Genomic DNA, 20357 nt, shown 5'->3' with positions numbered 1-20357 from the left:
CACAATAATGTAACATTTATAGCAACCAAAAGAAATCATCATGAATCCGAATCTCCAAACCAATATTTTCTCGATCAAACATATTTCGTACAGAATCTAGTACAGTTTATCTAGATGATGTGGCTTACATTCTACTACATTAATCCCGAGAGTTTTACCTAGAACGGTTGCGGAGTTCTCCATTTAAAAAAAAAGAGGGCTTATTATTTTGATTTAAATCCCTGTTTTTTACTACATAAACACCTATGCTATATTATTAACACTAATTTTCATAATTGTGATATCTTAAGGACCATTCACCGGTAAAAAGCACTGACCTTTTGCTGATACTAGCACGATGCACGTGCGTTGCACGTAATATCAATTATATTATAAAATTTTGATTTTCTAAAAAATAATTTGAATAATTTTGTTGTTTATTTGGGTTTAATTTCTTATCATATTAGACGATTTATAAGAACTTATATAACTTACTTTCAAAATTGTTTCCAAATTAAAATTCAAGCAGTTGATTTTATGTTATATAATAAATTGTAATAAACATAATATATAAAACAAAATGAGCTGAAACAAATTTTTTAAAATATATATATTCAAACACCATGTATAAAGCATAATAACCTAAAAATCAATCAAATTATGGATTTTATCAATGTATAAATCATAATCTACAAAAACGAAGCATACTAAAGGCAAATATTTATCAATTTAAAATCATTGTGACTAACTCATAAAAACAATATTAAAACAAATGAAATAGTAATATTGATTGTAAAATATAACTTATAATAATTAATTTAACTTCCTAAAGAATTTTTTTACTTTTTATTTTTACAATTCTATATCATGATAATAAATTTTATATATCGATCTTTTGTAAATTAAAATTGATGACTATTAATTTTTTGTTAAATAAGTTTTAATATAATAAATAAATCAACATATGTAAATAAATGCACATTCAAATAAGATTATATGGTAAATATCAAATAAACTCATATCATAATTATTAAATATCGATTTTAAACTATTGGTATGATTTTCACCAATAAAATTTGAAATATAACAAAAGAAATATACTTTCATTAAAAAATGTTATTTTTGTATCTATTGAATTAATTAATTTGATTTTAAAATAATTAAATAAAGATATTAAATATCATATGTAAAAAATTCTGATACTTTGACAAATGCTAATCAGTTATCATTATAATTAAATTTATTATAAGGATTATATCATATATATTGTTTTTACTGTAGAAAATAACTTAGAGTCTTTTTAGTTCTTATTAAATCTCTTTTCATGAATTACATATTCAAAATTTTGATTAATGATTGATTTTACAAGCAATACGTGTAATTTTTTAGTTATAAAATTGAATAAAATAATTATGCCTATGACATATATAATCTTTATAGATGGTTTTTTTCCATAATTTTTTTGAAATCGTACTATCTTTTAAAATCAAAATTAAACTCTTTACTTTTCATTCTTTGTTAAAAAACTCATAAAATATGTTAATTATTCAATTATTGCACATATATATAGTTATAAATTTTTTTATATATCTTTTTGTGATACTATAATTTATTACTTAATTAGAAATTGCACTAAAAATATAATTACAAAATAAAAAAATCATTAGAAAAAAATGTAGAGAGAAAATTAAAAAGAGAAAACATTTAAATATAGTATAAAGATGAGTTATTCGATAAAATTAATATATGAGGGAAATTAAAATGTTCTAAATGTCAATTAGTTATTAGTAATGATGAGGCATTTATGTCTTATTTTTATCTTTACATTACAATAATAATAGTTTTTTTGTCCAATTTTGCACGGAGGGTATTGTTATCAATTCAAGTTTGCAAGGAGGGTATTCTTGTCAAAGCACAATCGGAAAACAATGTGTATTATACACACTTTTATAGGTACAAGCAATACATGTAATTTTTTAGTTATAAAATTGAATAAAATAATTATGCCTATAACATATATAATCGTTATAGATGGTTTTTTTTTCATATTTTTTTTGAAATCGTACTATCTTTTAAAATCAAAATTAAACTCTTTACTTTCAATTCTTTGTTAAAAAACTCATAAAATATGTTAATTATTCAATTATTGCACATATATATAGTTATAAATTTTTCATATACCTTTTTGTGATACTATAATTTATTACTTAATTAGAAATTACACTAAAATATAATTACAAAATTTAAAAAAAAATTATTGGAAAAAAATGTAGAGAGAAAATTAAAAAGATAAAATATTTAAATATAGTATAAAGATGAGTTATTCGATAAAATTAATATATGAGGGAAATTAAAATGTTCTAAATGTCAATTAATTATTAGTAATGATGATGCATTTATGTCTTATTTTTATCTTTACCATTCAAGTTTGCAAGGAGGGTATTTTTGTCAAAGCACAATCGGAAAACAATACACACTTTTATAGGTATATAGATATATAATTCAGAACATAATATTATTTCAATTATGAATTAACAAATTGCCTTCCATAGAGATGTTTGTTTTCAGGTTAAAACGTCTAACAGTCCCATTTTTGTCTTCAATTATCAATATTAGTTTTATGGGCAAAACAACGAATTGATCTGAAAGTTCTGAGTTTTGTTTTATTATGGCATATTTCGAGTTTCTCTAAAATTCACTTTAATATGAAATACAACAGTCTGTAAATTGATGTGGGAATGAAATTACATATAATCTCTGAAGAGGGAATTTTTTGGAATATTAAATGTTTTTATATTTTTATGATCACAATAATAATGTCAAAACAAAAACTTGTGTGAGACAGTCTCACGGGTCGTATTTGTGAGACAGACCTTTTATTTGAGTCATCCATGAAAAAGTATTACTTTTTATGCTAAAAGTATTACTTTTTATTGTGAATATCCATAGGGTTGACCCGTCTCACAGATTAAAATCCATGAGACGTCTCACATGAGACCTACTCTAATGTCAAAAGGCATAAAGTGCAAAAAACCACTAATAGTTCGAACACTAATTGTTCTCCCCAACAATGAATGAATAATAAAAATTAATTGCTAATTAGGCAGCCAATAAATTAGCTTAATAGTAAAATTATTAGTTTCCCAAAATTTAAATTTCAAACTTGAATTACATCATGTGAACAACTGATAATCGAATGTTAGATCATCTCAAATTCAACCATTTGTTCGATTAAAAATTGAACATATGACTTTCACTATACTACTTTGCAAATTGAATGCTCGTTATTATTTTAAAAGCTATAGATAAGCGTCTATGTATACAAACAATGATCTTGTCCATGCTACTCAGATAGATAGTTTTTTTATTTACTCAACATATGATACGTGTACTGAATAGATAAATTATGATCACTCATTCAACTATGATGCATAGATGAATGACGATTCGTCACTCAATAAATATGTTATGTGTTGAGTAGATAATGTTACCCGTACGGTAACATCTACCAAACCCAAAAAAAAAAAACTGAAACAAAAATGTTACCAATAATAAGTTCATGAAAAAAGCAAACTCTGTACTTTCCCAAAACAAAGACTATATATTTAATGGAAGAAACATTAATAAATGTACAATTACATCCTCTGTAGCAAGACAATACAAGCTAATACACTATCTCTATTTTCTTTCACAGTATAGCAAATAAACTAGACATGGCAAGCTGGAGAAAATTTCTGCAGTGGCCTAAAGAATCGGACAACTTTACAGAAACAAAGGGAATACACCCAAAAATTAAAAAACCAAGTGAGTGTGACATCTACCTAGTTGACTGACCAATTATCGAGTTCATCTCTATTTGTGCGACGTGTGATTCCCTTGAAATTTCAACTTTCTCGGCTTCTCTCGCGATTTGAATGTCATCGGGTCTGTAATTCTGAATGAATATTTTTATGACGAAACGAGGCAGCAATGCTCCTATCATGATCCCAATCAAACACACCCAAAACAATTTAGTCTTGGCAATGGTAAAGAAGGCCCTGCAAAAGTATTGACAAGAAACATAAAGCTCACATTGCAATTTCCAGGCAATGCAATGATATATAAGGATCAAGACTTACAAAACTGATGATAGACGCATATCAGTGCCAGATATGTAGAACTTCGTAGACCATTTACTTGTATAATATTATATTAAAAAAAAGGTTGGAAATATTTTAAAGAACCATCATGCCTAAAATATTACCCCCGACTCCAGTCTTTTTTAAAAGCATTTAAAAAAGCCCAACTTAGCAAGTTAGATACAGCAATATTTAGCTTAAAAAGGAATGATTTGACTTGAGAACTCTTGATAAATCTTGTTTAAAACTATAGCCCGAATGTACTTGACATATATGAATTTATTTGCTTAATAAAGGATATAATCAAACCCATGAATTGCAGGACATAACGAACATAAGTTCATTCGAAATCTAATATTTATAATAAAAACGATCAAAAGATGGAATAAGCAATCTTACCAATAGCCAGGAAGGAATGGCAGGCTGTCGATAATAAGGACACAAATGAAAGTAGCAGCAATAGATCCCCAAATGGTGGCATGAGTAATCCAATACCACCGAATGACGTCCATGGCTAAATGTAAGTTAACAATTATTACAACGGCAAGAGTCCAAAGATCTCCCATGCTTGAACCGTCCACGTCGCTTTTCCAATATGCGAGCAGAGGCACGAAGAAGGCAGCTATGCTTTGCCACAAAGTGTCCAACATTGTTACCCAAAATAATTTTCCGTTGTAGCTTTCTCGTCTTTGTCCAGCCCCGTAAAGTTGAGGATACTTCAACAGAGTGGTTCTACTTAAATCTTTGTCAAGAATTCCCACAATTATTGTGGGCAAAGCTGTGTATATTATCGAATATAACATACTGCTCCAATCAGTAATGGCAGTCGTCAAAGTGAAACCTGTGAAGAGCACATACCTGGGAGAAACATGGGGAGAACGTGTCAGTTTTTTAAAGACACAAGGTGCAAGGCCGTGAGCGTACTCACTGCCAAGCAAGGCTAGTGAGAATAAGGTATTATAACATACAAAGAACTAGCAGCAACTATCAAGCTGCAGCCTTAGCTAGACGCAGAGTTACACCAAATCCTCAACTATGATATTTTTCCAGCCTTAAATCTGTCTACTTCTATCCTAATAGTTTCGGTATACGATTCAAACTGTATCCATGTATTTAACTTCATTATTTTCAATAATCTAATAATTGAGGTACTTATCTCCATTAAAAGTCAAAACAGAAACAAAAACAGGCAGCAGCATGAGCATCACAACCATAGATATCCTGTTACTAATGCTTCTATGATGGAAAAAAGACAACCAAAAACACCAATCACTTGTATTATGAATTTAAAAAACAATTAAATATTATAAAAGAATCGGTTAAAATATATATTTAATATCAGATGAGAAGAGCAATTGAAAAAAACAGTTAACTGAATAATGCATTATAAACTTCAAAACTGCTAGCTCTTTGAGCATTCAAGCTCACCGAAAATCATGAATCGAGATCATGGATGTGGTGTTTGAACAATTATAATCATTCTCTTTGATCTTTATAACACAGAATGTATAGGAAATATAAGTAACTTCAACCACGTAAATCATACTTACCAGAATAAGACGAAAACAAAAACAGCATTCCTGTAGAAATTGTACAATATCATATAGCTCATCCGCTGATAATTCCAATGTCCATGTACCAGTAATAACGGGACAAGAAACCTGAATTGACCCATTGCAAAATCTGATGCCATGACAGCTTGCCGACCCTCCTGTCCGCTAATCCCAATTCCCACATCCGCCATTTGGATCATTGAAACGTCATTTGCACCTAAAAGCACACACAGAAAAAATTATAAACATTCATCCCACAAGTCGGCAAAATGACATAACACGTTATGTCAGGTTATAATGATGCTCACCATCACCAATGGCAAGGGTCATGTCATCAGTTCTATTTTTAATTAAGGCAACAATTCCAGCCTTTTGCAATGGAGCCACCCGACAACATAAAACCACAGTACATTTGCTTGCTAATTCAAAAAGCTGCAAACAAGTCAAAATAAATAAATTAAAGAACTTTGGCATAACATAGCAGAGGGAGAGAGAAAGAGAGATCGAGGGGGAACTTGATGTAGCCTCTGCATGCATACCTGTATTTCAAGTTCAGTATCCAGAACATATACAAGGCTCGTCCCATCAATAATTAAAGCGAGTTGATTTCCTCCAGCTCCAGAACCCCTGTGTTTGGGATCAGAACCGATTTTGAGCTTTTTACACATTAATAAGGCATCTTCTAAGCTCTTTCTACACGAGTCTTTCGAATTGTTGTTGATCACTATCCGAGTCATATTACTCGTCAAGAGCTTAGAAGAGTATCCAATAGAAATTGCTGTTTCCTGTTTGTCTCCGGTCAAAACCCACACCTTGATACCAGCCATTCTTAATGACTCGATTGCTTCTGGCACGCCTTGCTGCAATTTGTCTTCGATCCCTGATGCACCTAATATGCTAAGATGGTTTTCAATATTGTTGGCAACTTTACGAAGTAAAGCTGCCCTCCCAATCAAGGCAGTACTTGCCAACTCGTAAGATGAATGCCATTGTTCGAACTCGGATGCAGACAAATCCCGTGATCCAATAACAAGTGTTCTCAAGCCCCTCGAGGAATACGAGTGCAAATGAGCTTCAGTAGATTTCATCATGTTCGAGTTCACAGATTTATCTATGATGCTGAACATGGATGAATCAGCACCTTTTACTAACACCTTAACTGTCTGATCGGGGGATCCTAATATTACAGACATCCTCTTCCGATCACTGTCAAACTCATGCATACCCAAGACATTGAACCTGCGGCATGAATTGATCAGAATTCAGATGATCAATACATATGCTTCAAATGTTCAAAATAATAATAATAAAATGCAAAAGAAAATCAGACAAAACAGTTGCAAGAAAAAGTCATAACTATAAAACTCAACAAATAAATATGTGATACTAGATGAAGCTCTCCGCAACAGATTTGATAGCAAAGACAGCCACGAGCTATAAACAAAAATCGAGAAGTAAGCAAAACATGAAACACAATTTATCTGAAAAATCTTCTCAAATTGAAAAGGGCAAATACCAAACCTTCATTAAGAAATATGTTATTCCAAGGGGTAGGTAACAAGTACAAGAGCAGATCCATGTTCATTGTATTATAGAAAGAGTATATATTCAAAGAACTAATCTACTTAAAGGTAGCAATTCGAACCTCCTCCATATTAAAATTACTCTATTAATGAACATATAGAAACTTCGCGATGAGCGAGATCATAGCATAAATAATGCATATGTTCTATATAATTTTCGAAGACAGTGTACCGAGGCTTCTCCGATTGTAAAGTAAGGATAGTGTTGTGATCAAATTAAGTGAAGCAACTAGTATTGATAAGACAGAAATTATAACAAAATAACAACTAATGCAAATGAAGGTTATTTTGAGGTACCTTTGCCTTTCCCCTTGAATGTCGATAACTATGTGCCCAGAAGTTCTTTCAATAAGCATAAATCCATAAGATGCAGCAGCATAGACTAATGCCTGTTCATCAGGAGACTCCCCTTGGTATTCAATTAACTTAACTGAAGGATCAGATGTCTCCATGGTTAGAGGCACGATGGTGTTACAAGCCGCCAATGCCACAAAAAAGTCATGAACATGCCTGCCCTCATACGTGTGTTTGTTTTTTGATAGTTTGAGGAGTTCCGGATCAATATTTACTTTCATCTTTGGCTTCAAAAATATCCCCTCCACTAAAACCAAATAAATACGAACAACTAATGGGTTAGCATGACATATAACTGGCATTATTATAACAAAGAACCTTCTTGTGGAATAAAAAGAAAAAGGATATTGCAGTTATTATACCTTGAACCGAATATCCTACATTCTCATCTTCACCTTCGCCACTGGCATTCCCATTGCTGTAGTCTACTCCCCCGATGCTTGCACACTGAAATTCCATCTTATTCTCTGTGAGCGTACCAGTTTTGTCAGAGAAAACATATTTTATCTGTCCCAAATCTTCATTTATATTCAAAGCCCTACACTGAAATCTTGAATTCGATGACGTGTCAAGCATCCTATCGTCTCGTATCATAAAATAAGCCTGGCCAACACGGACAAGCTCCATGGATATGTACAACGATATAGGAATCATAATTTGGAACACAATAACTGACATGAGCAACGCAAAGAATATCTCCAAGCCCCAACCTTCATATTTATAATCCTTAACTTCAGATCCCGAGTAGTCCTTTTTTCGATAAAATTGCATTAGATCCAACTCATCTTTGTGGTTTTTCAACCAAACACCTTGAAGAATACACACTATGGCGCACAGAGTAACAAGAAAAATCGAAAGGTATATTATCTCGCGGTTCATTCGTGTCTCAAGACTACTTCTCTTGGATGGAGCTCCGGAGTTGTTGAGCATCGCTTTGGTCTCTTTGCCGGCATAAACCGCAACTCCAAGCGCCCAATCCGTATTCTTCAGCTCGCATCCCCGTAAAACTATATTCGACGGCCCAAGTGATATACGTTTTCCATCGATATCCATGTTTGCTTGGAAACCATAAATATTCCTATTTGGTTTTTCACATTTGATCAACCCAGTAAACTTCCCCTCCCCAGGTCTTTTCATCTGTGTTTCTTGCTTAGCATACCGGGTTTTCAAATTTGACTCCCCGTCTAAGTTGGTAGTCTGTAAGTAAGCAACTCCAGTAGCCTCACTCGTAGAGAGCAGTACCATGTCACAAGGAATACTTCCATTACCTGAAACCTTTATTATCTCGCCGGTCCTTATATCCTTCCATTTTTTCTGCTCAAACTGTCCATTTGCATACACTAAGGCCAATCGGTTATTCTCAATCTTGTCTGACCGGTGTCGCCTATAATCCTCGTATGCATCCTTGACAGCTGTCACTAACAGCACAAACGCTAATGGCAGAATTGAAGCTTCCCTACCAAACACTGCCAGCTGGGGAAGCTGATTGAGAATTGCAATCACAAGAAAGTATATGTAAGCAACTCTATGGAATTGCTCGAACAAATTCCTGGGCAAGAAAGTAATGACAGAGTATTTCCCTGTCCTGATCGAGTTCCCAGCAAATTTAAACTTCTCATTTGTTTTCTCAGGATCATTTACATAGATAAATCTTGAATCCTCATCGTTGATCTCTTTATAAGAGGTGCTTAACCCTTCGGAATCTCCCCTTGACCCGTGTCTCATGGGCTTCAAGTCTAGCTCACTGGAGCTCAGCTCCCTGATAGAGCGTCCACCGGATGCTTTTGACTGGATAGAAGAGATACTTCGTCGAGAAGACGAATTTCGCATAAAGTCAGGAGCTTGGTGAGGATACTCATTTATTTCAGTCTGGGATTTTGAATCCATCTAAGAATAAGTTTAGGGGTTTGCAGAATTGGTTTCAAATATCAACAAAAACAAGAAATAGGAAAGGTCTTTGTTTCTGAGGTTTAAATCATCAACGAGCCCTGCTCTAACACCATGATTCAAAGATTTAAAGTCCCCTTCAGTATCTCACAAATAAAAGATGTAAAATTTATATCCGAAAAACCTAGATTATGACCCCCAAAAAAATCACAAAAATATAACAAAAACCACTAAACTCGAAAGTCTGGAAATCCAGATGAAAATGACAAACCCGATGACAGAAATATGGTGGTTCCAACCAAAACCCCGCCGATCAAATTACACAACTTCCAACCCAATATCAGGAAAAAAAACACCTCAACCCAAAGCCAAGAAAGCTTCACTTAAATATCCTGTGATTTACTGAATTCCTGAACCAAAACTCGACAATATCACAAAAAGATCTCGTTGACCCAAAGAAACAGGACAATAAGAGTACCCAAAATATATAATACTCAACTGAATATTATGTAAGGTTAAAGCTGAGCTCTACACAAGAAACCCAAAAGCCAGTGTGGGGAAGAAGAGGATCACAATTCGTCTTCAGGCCTGCCTATAATTTGGTTTGATGCAATTTGAAAAGGACGCGTCATCAATGTTTCTTGCAAGCAAGAAGGAATGAAAGAAAGAAAAAAGGACAGAATATTCAAATGTCAAATTCCTCAAACAGTGGCAATAATAATGATCTAGCCAGAGGGGGCGGCGAACTTTGCAAGAAACTGGGAAAGGGAGGGAAACGAGAAGAGAAGAGTCAGAATGGGGTGGCTACAGCCAATATGGAATAATGACTTTCTTGATGAGTTCATATATCCCATTGATCAAATCTTGAAATGGTAAATGGCATTTAGCGGTAGCAGTTTTGTAATAATTATATCGCGACTGATTGGAAATTTGGACACTGAAGATTAAATGAACGTTGTTAGCTCTTGCGTATGTGTAGCTGTTGTGCTTTGACATTTGTGCGATGTTCTAGAAGCACGTTCCATGTATGTATATATATATATATATATATATATATATATATACACATATATTTATTGAAATATCCATTCTGGATTATGGATGGCAATAAATTGAGTATTATGAATGTTGTTTTTATGAGTTGAATATAGATTGATATATTTTAATTTGTGATATTTTTTTTGCTTTAAAAATTATTGTTATAAAATTTGATGATTTATTAATTTTTAAAAGTTTTTTTAATCCAGTGGTGACTAATTTGAAAAAGATTAGGTCTTTTGTGAGACGGTCTCACGAATCTTAAAAAATTATAGTTTTTTAAAAAAATAACTGTTCTAACCTGGATTGGATCCGTCGAGTTTTGCTGCGGTACGAAATGGGTCTAGAAAATGAGACGAGTTTGGCCAAACTCAACACAAACTTGCTTTGGGTCATCCTTGGGGATGCATTCATAAATGTGTAGACTGCAAATTTTGTATAGCAGTGATTGTTCCAACTTTTAGCTTGTAATAAATGAAACGCCATTTTTGGATCCCAGATGTAAATCTGGTAAATTTTTTATATAAAAAAAACTCAAAATTATATTTTGATTGATTAATTTATGGTTGATGATTTCAAATAAATAATAATTCATTTGTTTGTTTGAGTAAATTCAGTTAAAAATGAATTTCAAATCTTAACAATTTATTTTTTTGTCATTTATGGTGGATTTGAAATTCATTTAAACATGAGAGTATTTCGAATACTTCATTCAAATATATTTTCAAATCAAAATCTTCCCATCGAAATATAATCTTTAAGTAAAATTTAAATTTGAGAGAAGTCAAGAGTTTAAAATTTAGTATTATAAGAACAAAATTGGAATATTATTATATAATATATAAAATTATGATATTTTTTTATTATATCTTCTAGAATGTTGATTAGCTTGTGCTATATCTGCCTAATAAATTTCTAAAATATAGAAAAAAATAAATTGATTAAACTAAAAAAGTGTTGGGATCCAAAAAAAAAAAAAAGTTTATAGGTTGCAAAATTTGAGCTATAATATCTCGTTTTTTAATGTTCAAAAGTGATTTGATCATCGAGAATTGAATCTAGTTTGATTTTATAAACAAGAAATAGAAATTCAAAGTAATCTCTCTTAAGACCAATTAAGCATTTTGTAAAATATTAAAATATATGTGATTTGAATGTATAAAATATTTTAATTGAAATATTTCAACACTTTGTATGTAACATTTTGGTATAACACATAAAATACTTCAACAATAATTAAATGCAATTATTGAAACTTCCAGCACATTTTCTATCGTAGGCCACAACCTCACAATCAACATAATGTTATCAAGACTACAAATAAAATCTTTCATGTCTTTGAGTAAAGATCATCACTCATCGATAATTTGAAAATCAACTCTCGTGTATATGTTTGAGTGACCGTGTTTGTGAAGATTTAATCAATTATTGTGTATGTTTCTCAAATGTATTCTCACACACTTTTTTGGATTTGATCTCATTCTAGCTTGTTTTATTTGTATAATCTATCCATACTTTAAATCTCCATCAAAAGCTCATTGTTTGATCTTCAAAGTATTAAATTTATAACTTCCAATAATGATATGAACGTTTGAAACAAGAATATGATTATTTGGAAATATTATGTATGTTTCTGATATTAAAATAGTCATATTCGAGTTGTTGTTGGATATTTTTTAATATCGAGCTGATTTTATGTTGAAGCGGCGGGAGTTGGTCTTGTCTGCTACTCTTAAAGTTGGTCCAAGTCTAGATGCGGCTAGAGTTGGTCTGATCCGACTGCGGCTAGAGTTGGGCTAATTCTAGCTGCTCTCGTATATTGATTATAATTTTTGATTCATTTATTTATGGGAAAAATAAAGAACATGAAAGTTGTATAATTTTCTCTTAACTTACCAAAAAATTAAAAATCACTCAATTTTGAGTATATATGAGAGAGATAAGCTCAAAATACCAACATGATAGCGCAAAATACTCAATCCTCCCATCTTAAGCTAACTTTTGAATTTGAGTTATGTCCAAATTCCAATATTAACATGATATCAGAGATGTTCTATAGTTATGTGTTAGACTGTGCTCTAGATGTTCACTTATGGACGTGAGGGGGTGTTAGTTGTCTCACATCGATTGAATAAAATATCTAAGACTTATATATATAATCTTGGACAATTCTCTCATCTTGAATTAGTTTTATTTATGTTTTATTTTATGTTATAGAGATGGTTAGAAATTAGAATAAGCAATCTATTATTTTCAATTTTTTTTTTTTAAAAATATGTCTTAATTAGCCCAACCACATAAAAATATAAAGTTATAGATTGTTTTTTTAAAAAAGATAAAAAAAATTATTTTCAAATCCAATAAAATTAAAATATGTGTTTTTCATTCGATTTATTATCTGTAAGAGAATAAAGCCGTTGATTAAAACGAAAGAGACGTAGATCCGATTAACTTTCCAAATTCCGTCTTATGTTTTTTTTTTCGAATGCAAACATTTTTATGTTCAACCAATTTGAATGGGTTTCAACGTGTTTAATGAAATGTTATTGAGTGGGTTTCATGTGAGACTGTCTCACGGATCATAATATGTGAGACGGGTCAACCCTACCCACATTCACAATAAAAAGTAATACTCTTAGTATAAAAGGTAATACTTTTTCATGGATGACCCAAATAAGAGATTCGTCTCACAAATACTACCCGTGAGACCGTCTCACACAAGTTTTTGCCAATGTTATTTTAGAATGAGTGAGTCTCATGTGAGACCGTCTCACAGATACTAATCTGTGCGACGGGTCAACCCTACCCATATTCACAATAAAAAGTAATACTCTAAGCATAAAAAATAATATTTTTTCATGGATGACCAAATAAGAGATCCGTCTCACAAATTCGATCTGTGAGACTCTCTCACACGAGTTTTTGCCTTTTAGAATTTGCTTCTCGCAAAAAATATAATATTTAATTTGCATTTCTGATTCTCCTCAAGTATCACAAATTAGGCAAAAACTTGTGTGAGACGTTCTCACGGGTCGTATTTTGTGAGAAGTATTTTTATTTGGGTCATCCATAAAAAAATATTACTTTTTATGCTAAGAGTATAACTTTTTATTTTGAATATGAGTAAAGTTGACCCGTCTCCAGGGACGGATCCAGGAATAAGAGTTGGGGTGGGCTTGAACTCAATATGATAAGTTATATATTATTTAAAAAAAAGTACATCATATCGTTCAACGAAGTTGTGCCTTACGTGATTTTAAAACATAAAATTCATCAATAATAGAATTTACATCAATATGTTTAGCTAAATCTCGTTCAATATAGAGTGTCAAACAATCGGCAAGAAAGTCATCCTCCATTTTATTGCGAAGTTCCGTCTTCACATGCTTCATTGCTGAAAAAGCCCGTTCAATAGTGGCAGTAGACACAGATAATGTCAAAACAAGATGAATCAATCTAGTCAACATAACATAAACACTTGACCGTCCACTCTCGGTCAATTGCTGACACAACTCAACAAGTGTAGAAACCTTTAAATTATGCATCACATCGAGTTTATAAATGTATCAATTCATACTTCAAAACAACAATTTCTTGATCTGTGAAATCTCCAGGATAAAACTTCTTCGCAAGCTTGCAAATATCATCACTGTTAAATGAGTCAAATGAATTTTTAGGATCTAAAGCTATACTAAGAGAAAGAAGTTTCACCGATTACTCATTGAACCGAGTATTTAACTCCATCAAAATGAAATCTATTGCTGCATTAAAAACATCAAAGTGGTAATGATGTTCTATTGAATAAACCGTCGCTAATTAAAACCGCCGATCCACTTTTTTTTTATTTTTTAATAATTTAGCGACGGTTTTAGCAATAACCGTCGCTAATATTTGCGCCGGTGTTTGATAAAACTGTCGCCGATCCCCATCGGCGACAGGTTTAATAAAACCGTCGCAAAAGTAGCGACGGTTTTCACAAAACCGTCGCTAAAACCGTCGCTAAATAAAAAAAATGGGCGGGCTACAGCCCAGTACAGCCCTAACATAGATCCGTCTCTGCCCGTCTCACAGATTAAGATCCGTGAAACAGTCTCACATGATATCCACTCCACAAATTATTGTTTGCCAAAAAGGTTAAATATTTTATTTAAAACAAAAAACAAAAACAAAATTGCATCTGACTTTTATCTTCACGACGTGTTGTCTTAATAGCCACATTTCTTGTCATAATTTTGGATCTTTATATATTATTTATTATGAGACATCGAACAAGAGTTTCCGTTAAAACTAATAAATACGCGAATTTTTAATATTTTAAATTACTTTTTTTGGGACGTACATTGATTTTTATTACGTAGTAAATCAAGAATACTATTTTTCTACATTCATATATTTATTTGATATTTATTTTCTTAGTTTTGACATTAGGTTATTGTTATTATATATTTATATTATCACTAAATGGTGGGATAATTGTTATTTTTTTTTTTATTTACGATGTGTTAGATACGTTAGGTGAGCCGGCTCTTTGATATTTGTTAAACTAAAACAATTCGGAGATATAAAGATTTAGTTATTTGAATGTATAAATCACAAAAAAAAATTCCAAAAAACACCAATCACATCTAACATTTACAAAAAGACAAAAAATTGAATAAGACGGTATCACAGGTCATATTTTGTGAGACAGATCTCTCATCCATGAAAAAATATTACTTTTTATGCTAAGAGTATTATTTTTTATTGTGAATATCAGTAGGATTGACCCGTCTCACAGATAAAGATTCGTGAGACCGTCTCACAAGAGACCTACTCTTGTCAAAAAAAAAAAAAAGAAAGGTTTGAAAGTTAACTGTTAATTTTCAGTTATGCTCTTAAAATTTAAAATTTGTTTTAATTCGCTATTAATCTCTCGAATATGAGAAATCGAGAGATTATTGTAATGGTTTTAAGATACAAATATTTATTCAATTGATAATAATAACGACATTATTATTGCTGTTGTTAGGATAAAAAATTAAAGGTTAATTTTTAATTCAACAATTTGATTTTCTGGAAGAACCATCAAATCCATCATGATGTTCTCTCTAGGGAAATAAAATTAATTATTAATTAGTCAACTTATAGTAACACGTGCAATTACAATTTTGAGATTACGAAAACCTTAAACCATATGAATAGCAAATAAAAAATTATTTTTTCTTTTCGGGACGAATTTCACTGGTTAACAAACTCTACCACATTGTTATTTCCCTATTCATAATTCAGAAATTTGATTTTAAATCCTGAAAAAAAACTAGCTATATTATTGATGGAACACACAATTTTTTTTATTCATTCAACTACCCGTATTTATTGTACATAACACTTAGCTCTTATCAAATGCAAAAATGATAATATGTAAAAAAATCAAGTGTCATAGTCGATATTCGGGTCCGGTTCTTACAAAACGATGCTTTTTTTAGTAGGTCTTTTGTCAGACGGTCTTACGAATCTTTATCTGTGAAACGGGTCAACTCTATCGATATTCACAATAAAAAATAATATTCTTAGCATAAAAAGTAATACTTTTTCATGGACGACCCAAATAAGAGACATGTCTCACAAAATACGACCCGTAAAACAGTCTCACACAAGTTTTTATCTTTTTTTTTTGTCATCTCGGCTGTAAATTCAAGTCAATTGATTGAAAGAAACACATTTGAGAAGCTTCGGAAGAAACTTGCCAGTAATTTTGGCCATATTTTGGTAATTTTTGTCAAGTGTTCCGGAATTTTCCAAATATTTGACTTGGATTATTAAATGTTCATACCAAAACACGGCAGGGTGTGCGACGAACGAATACAACCTGAAGCATCAAAGTTCCTCATACTAGCAAATAATCATTCTGACAGAATTTTTATACTTGATGCTATTTATAGCAGGAATTATTACTTTCTCGTTCACATCAATTAAGAAAATTATTGAAAATTGTAAATTCTACAATGAGTATTTTGAAGAACTTTAAAAATTGTTGAAATTAGTTAATAGGTATAACGATATGAAAAAAAAAGATCAGATAATACTAAATGTGAAAAATTGAATATATATTTGACACGGGAAAAAAGAAAGGCAAAAATTTGTATGAGACGGTCTTACAGGTCTTATTTGTGAGACGAATCTCTTATTTGGGTCATCCATGAAAAAATATTACTTTTGATGCTAAGAATATTACTTTTTATTGTGAATATGGATATGATCGACCTGTCTCACAGATTAAGATCCGTGAGACGGTATCACATGAAACTCATTCAAAAAGAAAACATAGCATAGCGCTTATATTTGAAACAAAAAGGTATATAAAAATAAGACCATTAAAGAGAGTTTTGAAGTTAAAACTTTGATAATTATACAAACAAACTAAACATGTGATTTTATCGAAGTTGACATCCAAATACAGTACACAGAAAAATCAACGAACTGAATTTACAAGATTTGAACTAGCATTGGCAAGAAAGGCCCGTGTTTGACATTATTCTTGGCAATTGGAATTTGAATTTGTAGCCTCGAGGCTTTATTCTAGGAACACTCGTTGAGAGTTTTGTGGACAATGAAGAGATTTGAAGTGGAGTCATTTTTCCCCAGCTTGTACATAAAAATTCGATGAACGAGTTGAACTCGAATTTATCAAGCTAGCACATATACTGATCGATTTGTATTCAAAATTATCGAACTTGAGTTAAGCTACATACTTTCAAATCAGCTCGGTGCAAGTGAGAGTTTGCCATATGCAAAAAAATTGCACTCCCACTTGCACATAACACACCTTTTTGTTATATAAAAGCAGTCTTCCTCCAAGAAAACAATACCCTTCTCTTTGAACTAAAAAATTCTCGTACTAAGTCATACAATGCCAAACAAGGCAACACGTCGCAACAGGCCAAAAGGCAAAGGAAACGGGAGCAGAAGTATCCCGTTTCCTTTTAACTTGAAGTATAACAACGGACAGAAAACTTCTACTAAGTTATATAAAGAGAGGGCACATGGCAAAATACTACAAGAAAGAAGGTATTTACAGAGTCTACATACCATCATAACTAGCCAAAGTACGAGAAAAAGGACTTATAAATTTCCATCAAAACAGCATCTTACGCTTCGGCAGGCAGAACTTCCTCAGACTCTGCTTCTGCTGCAGATATTAAGGAAGCTGATTGAATTTTTCCAGCATGCTCGAGGCGCATCAGTATCACTCCTCTGAAAAAGAAACAAGAGAAAAGAAAGGGAAGGTGACAAAAATCAGAAAATGAGAGCGAAATAATCCGCCACACCTCCATCAACTCTAAGTGATCTGAATTACAGTTGCGAACAGCCACAAAGGCGCATACTTTCCGATTTCATCCTAAACTTTGCGGCACTACAAAAATGTACTCGATTGTGCAAGGAGAAATCAAGTAAATAAATTAACAGATTTCTGTGACATCATCTTCGTATTACTAAACGAGTATGCCCAGGTTCTATTTTTCAGGAAAAGAAGGCGTGGGTGGGAGCATGACTGCTCTCAGATTTCTCTTACCACCGTACAAACGTGCAACAAAGATTGTGTATTATGTTTAGTGGTTATTTGGTGAAAACATTTCATTTTTCAATCAAGGATGCAGATTTTGAACTTTCTCTCGAAGAAGATTGGTACAATTTTTACACGAGTACTTAAAAAGACTGCTTTTATGTCAACTAGACCTTGATCATGCCTATCTCGATTTAAACCGGGTTGAGTTTTTACAAGACCAGTTTAAATGAGCTGGGATCAATTCTAACAAGTAGCTTGGCACGACCGAGCCCTTCACGTCTTCAGGAGAAGAAAGCACTATGATACTAAATTACATTTACTAGAAATGGACAAAGAAGGGCTATAGAATCTGGTTTCCACCTACCCAAACATACAGAATTAAACACGCGTCATTCCAAAAGCACATAGGAAAACATGCCCATTTTTTCATGAGAATCACTACAGTTAAGAGGTGTCATAAACAATAGAAAATTAGGAAAAGGAAATCATCATACCTTGCATATCGAGACTGAATGGAGATGTCACGAACCTTGATCCTGTTCACAGTTCCACTTTGGCTGACCAACACAACTTGTTCATCACTTTCTCCATCTTCTGCTCGGAATTCATTCATGTTACTTGTATATTCCATTGTTGAATAGAACAATATACCAAGTTGCAGAACACATTACCTCCTACAGAGAACCCAACCACAAAAACGGCAGCCAGACGATCTTCAGATGAGAACTGTGCGCCATCACAGCACGCAATGAGCATGTAGCAACAGAATTAACTGATCTTTATAGTATGGACTGTGTATTATTGTTGCTTAAGTTAATTGTTCTCTCTCCAAAGAAGGAAACAAATCAACTGTTCACTTGTTCGGTTCCATAATCTTCTTTATTTATCAGCCGATGAGAAGGAAACCTACCTTGTAACCTATCAGACCAACTCTATTCAATGGTGACATCCGAAAGCTACTAAGAGCAACTCTCTTGCCAAAGCCACTTTCAGATATGAACAGCAGCCACGGACCACTTAAGCTCCTACCACTGACCAAATAAACCAAGAAACAGTTGACAAATTTCTATATGCAAAAGAAAATATAGTAAATCTTTAATTAATAAATAAAAAAGAATGAAGCAACAAGTAAAAGTCTAATCTCATATCGCAGACGAATAGAAACAATATCATTAGGTATACAGCAAGTTAAAATCTGAGTGAGAATTTATGGGATGGAAGCATTGAAGCTTGTGCACTAAACACTATCAGAAAAAAACCATGTGCTGCAAGATTCTGAATTTCTAGTGACAACAATAACTCATGACAGTCAAAACTCTGAGATCAAACTGTAAGACTTAATGAAAGCTATAGCATATCAATCACATTTCCCAAGTGGACAAAGTAGCATGAATCAACAGTAACCATGTCACCAATTCAACTGTCAATCTACTGTAATAAACCAATACACATATGAGTGTTCTGTATTGGAAGTTTATGAAAAATAGTTCGATTTTGTTTCCACAAGTTTAAATCTATCCCTAGTATAGCATTAGGCTAATGTACAAAGAGATACACTCGACTGGAGACAAAACATGTAATATTGAGCAGCAAGCCAGCAAAGATAGATATAGTTCACCAGCATAGCTGCACTTCATGTTATTTACCATATAAATCATACATGGCAACAAAAAAGAATACATTTAAAAACTACAACCAACCACACTAAATAAAACATTAGATGCTTTTTCAACAAATTTGTCATATGACATGTTGCTCTTCAATGGTGAAGTGTCATTTTCAAAATGAAGATTGAGAAATTACCGGGTCTTCTGCATTTCCGAGTTTTCCAACTTTTTGCCCAAAGAAGCTGGAATCAGGTCCATGCTTGCCATTCTATCCCCTTGTTTGAGTCTCATGGCAACTGCACCTCTTGTGTTCCTTCCAAGCGCTCTAAGCTAAAAAATAAACCATGCCAATATTGGAAACAGATTGAATAGTTTGATGTAACACACAATCAGCTGTCACAGATGATATTAAATCATATAACTAGAGCTAACAGATGGTATTGACTGCAAAAACAGGAAATGTGTTTACAACTCCAGTTCCAATATTTACCCCCATATGGCATCAGGACAATAGTTTAGATGAGTATTATTATAAACTTACATTCTCACAAGCACTCATAATCACCATTCCATTCCGAGAGGCCATGGCTACAAAACCATTATTTGTACAACACCTCACCCATTTTAATTCATCACCAGGAACCTGAAATTTCCAAGTTAAGTCTCAGATCTAAAAAATATCAAAACATTCA

At 32.4% G+C, this 20357-nt stretch overlaps 2 protein-coding genes across 2 annotated transcripts in view; both read right to left on the bottom strand.

Moving 5' to 3' along the window:
* Positions 1 to 3560: 3560 nt before the first annotated feature.
* Positions 3561 to 10377, bottom strand: LOC140826797 (phospholipid-transporting ATPase 1-like). The gene is made up of 7 exons (XM_073189295.1): positions 7950 to 10377; positions 7531 to 7834; positions 6190 to 6889; positions 5959 to 6082; positions 5648 to 5867; positions 4497 to 4955; positions 3561 to 4016 (listed from the first exon to the last, which is right to left on the bottom strand). The coding sequence occupies exons 1-7, from the start codon at positions 9472 to 9474 to the stop codon at positions 3797 to 3799; spliced, it is 3552 nt and encodes a 1183-aa protein (XP_073045396.1). The 5' UTR covers positions 9475 to 10377; the 3' UTR covers positions 3561 to 3796.
* Positions 10378 to 17495: 7118 nt separating this feature from the next.
* Positions 17496 to 20357, bottom strand: part of LOC140826796 (DNA gyrase subunit A, chloroplastic/mitochondrial-like) — a 28451-nt gene continuing 25589 nt past the window's right edge. Inside the window, exons 22-27 of the mRNA XM_073189293.1 lie at positions 20207 to 20308; positions 19862 to 19995; positions 18969 to 19089; positions 18730 to 18784; positions 18553 to 18652; positions 17496 to 17745 (exon numbers count right to left, since the gene is read on the bottom strand). Of these exons, the coding sequence (XP_073045394.1) occupies positions 17640 to 17745; positions 18553 to 18652; positions 18730 to 18784; positions 18969 to 19089; positions 19862 to 19995; positions 20207 to 20308 (618 nt within the window). The 3' untranslated portion in view covers positions 17496 to 17639. The remainder of the gene's footprint in view (positions 17746 to 18552; positions 18653 to 18729; positions 18785 to 18968; positions 19090 to 19861; positions 19996 to 20206; positions 20309 to 20357) is intronic.

This window comes from Primulina eburnea, chromosome 3 (genome assembly GCF_022965805.1).
Source record: "Primulina eburnea isolate SZY01 chromosome 3, ASM2296580v1, whole genome shotgun sequence".
NCBI classification, from domain to species: domain Eukaryota; kingdom Viridiplantae; phylum Streptophyta; class Magnoliopsida; order Lamiales; family Gesneriaceae; genus Primulina; species Primulina eburnea.
This window is presented reverse-complemented; position numbering and strand designations above follow the sequence as displayed.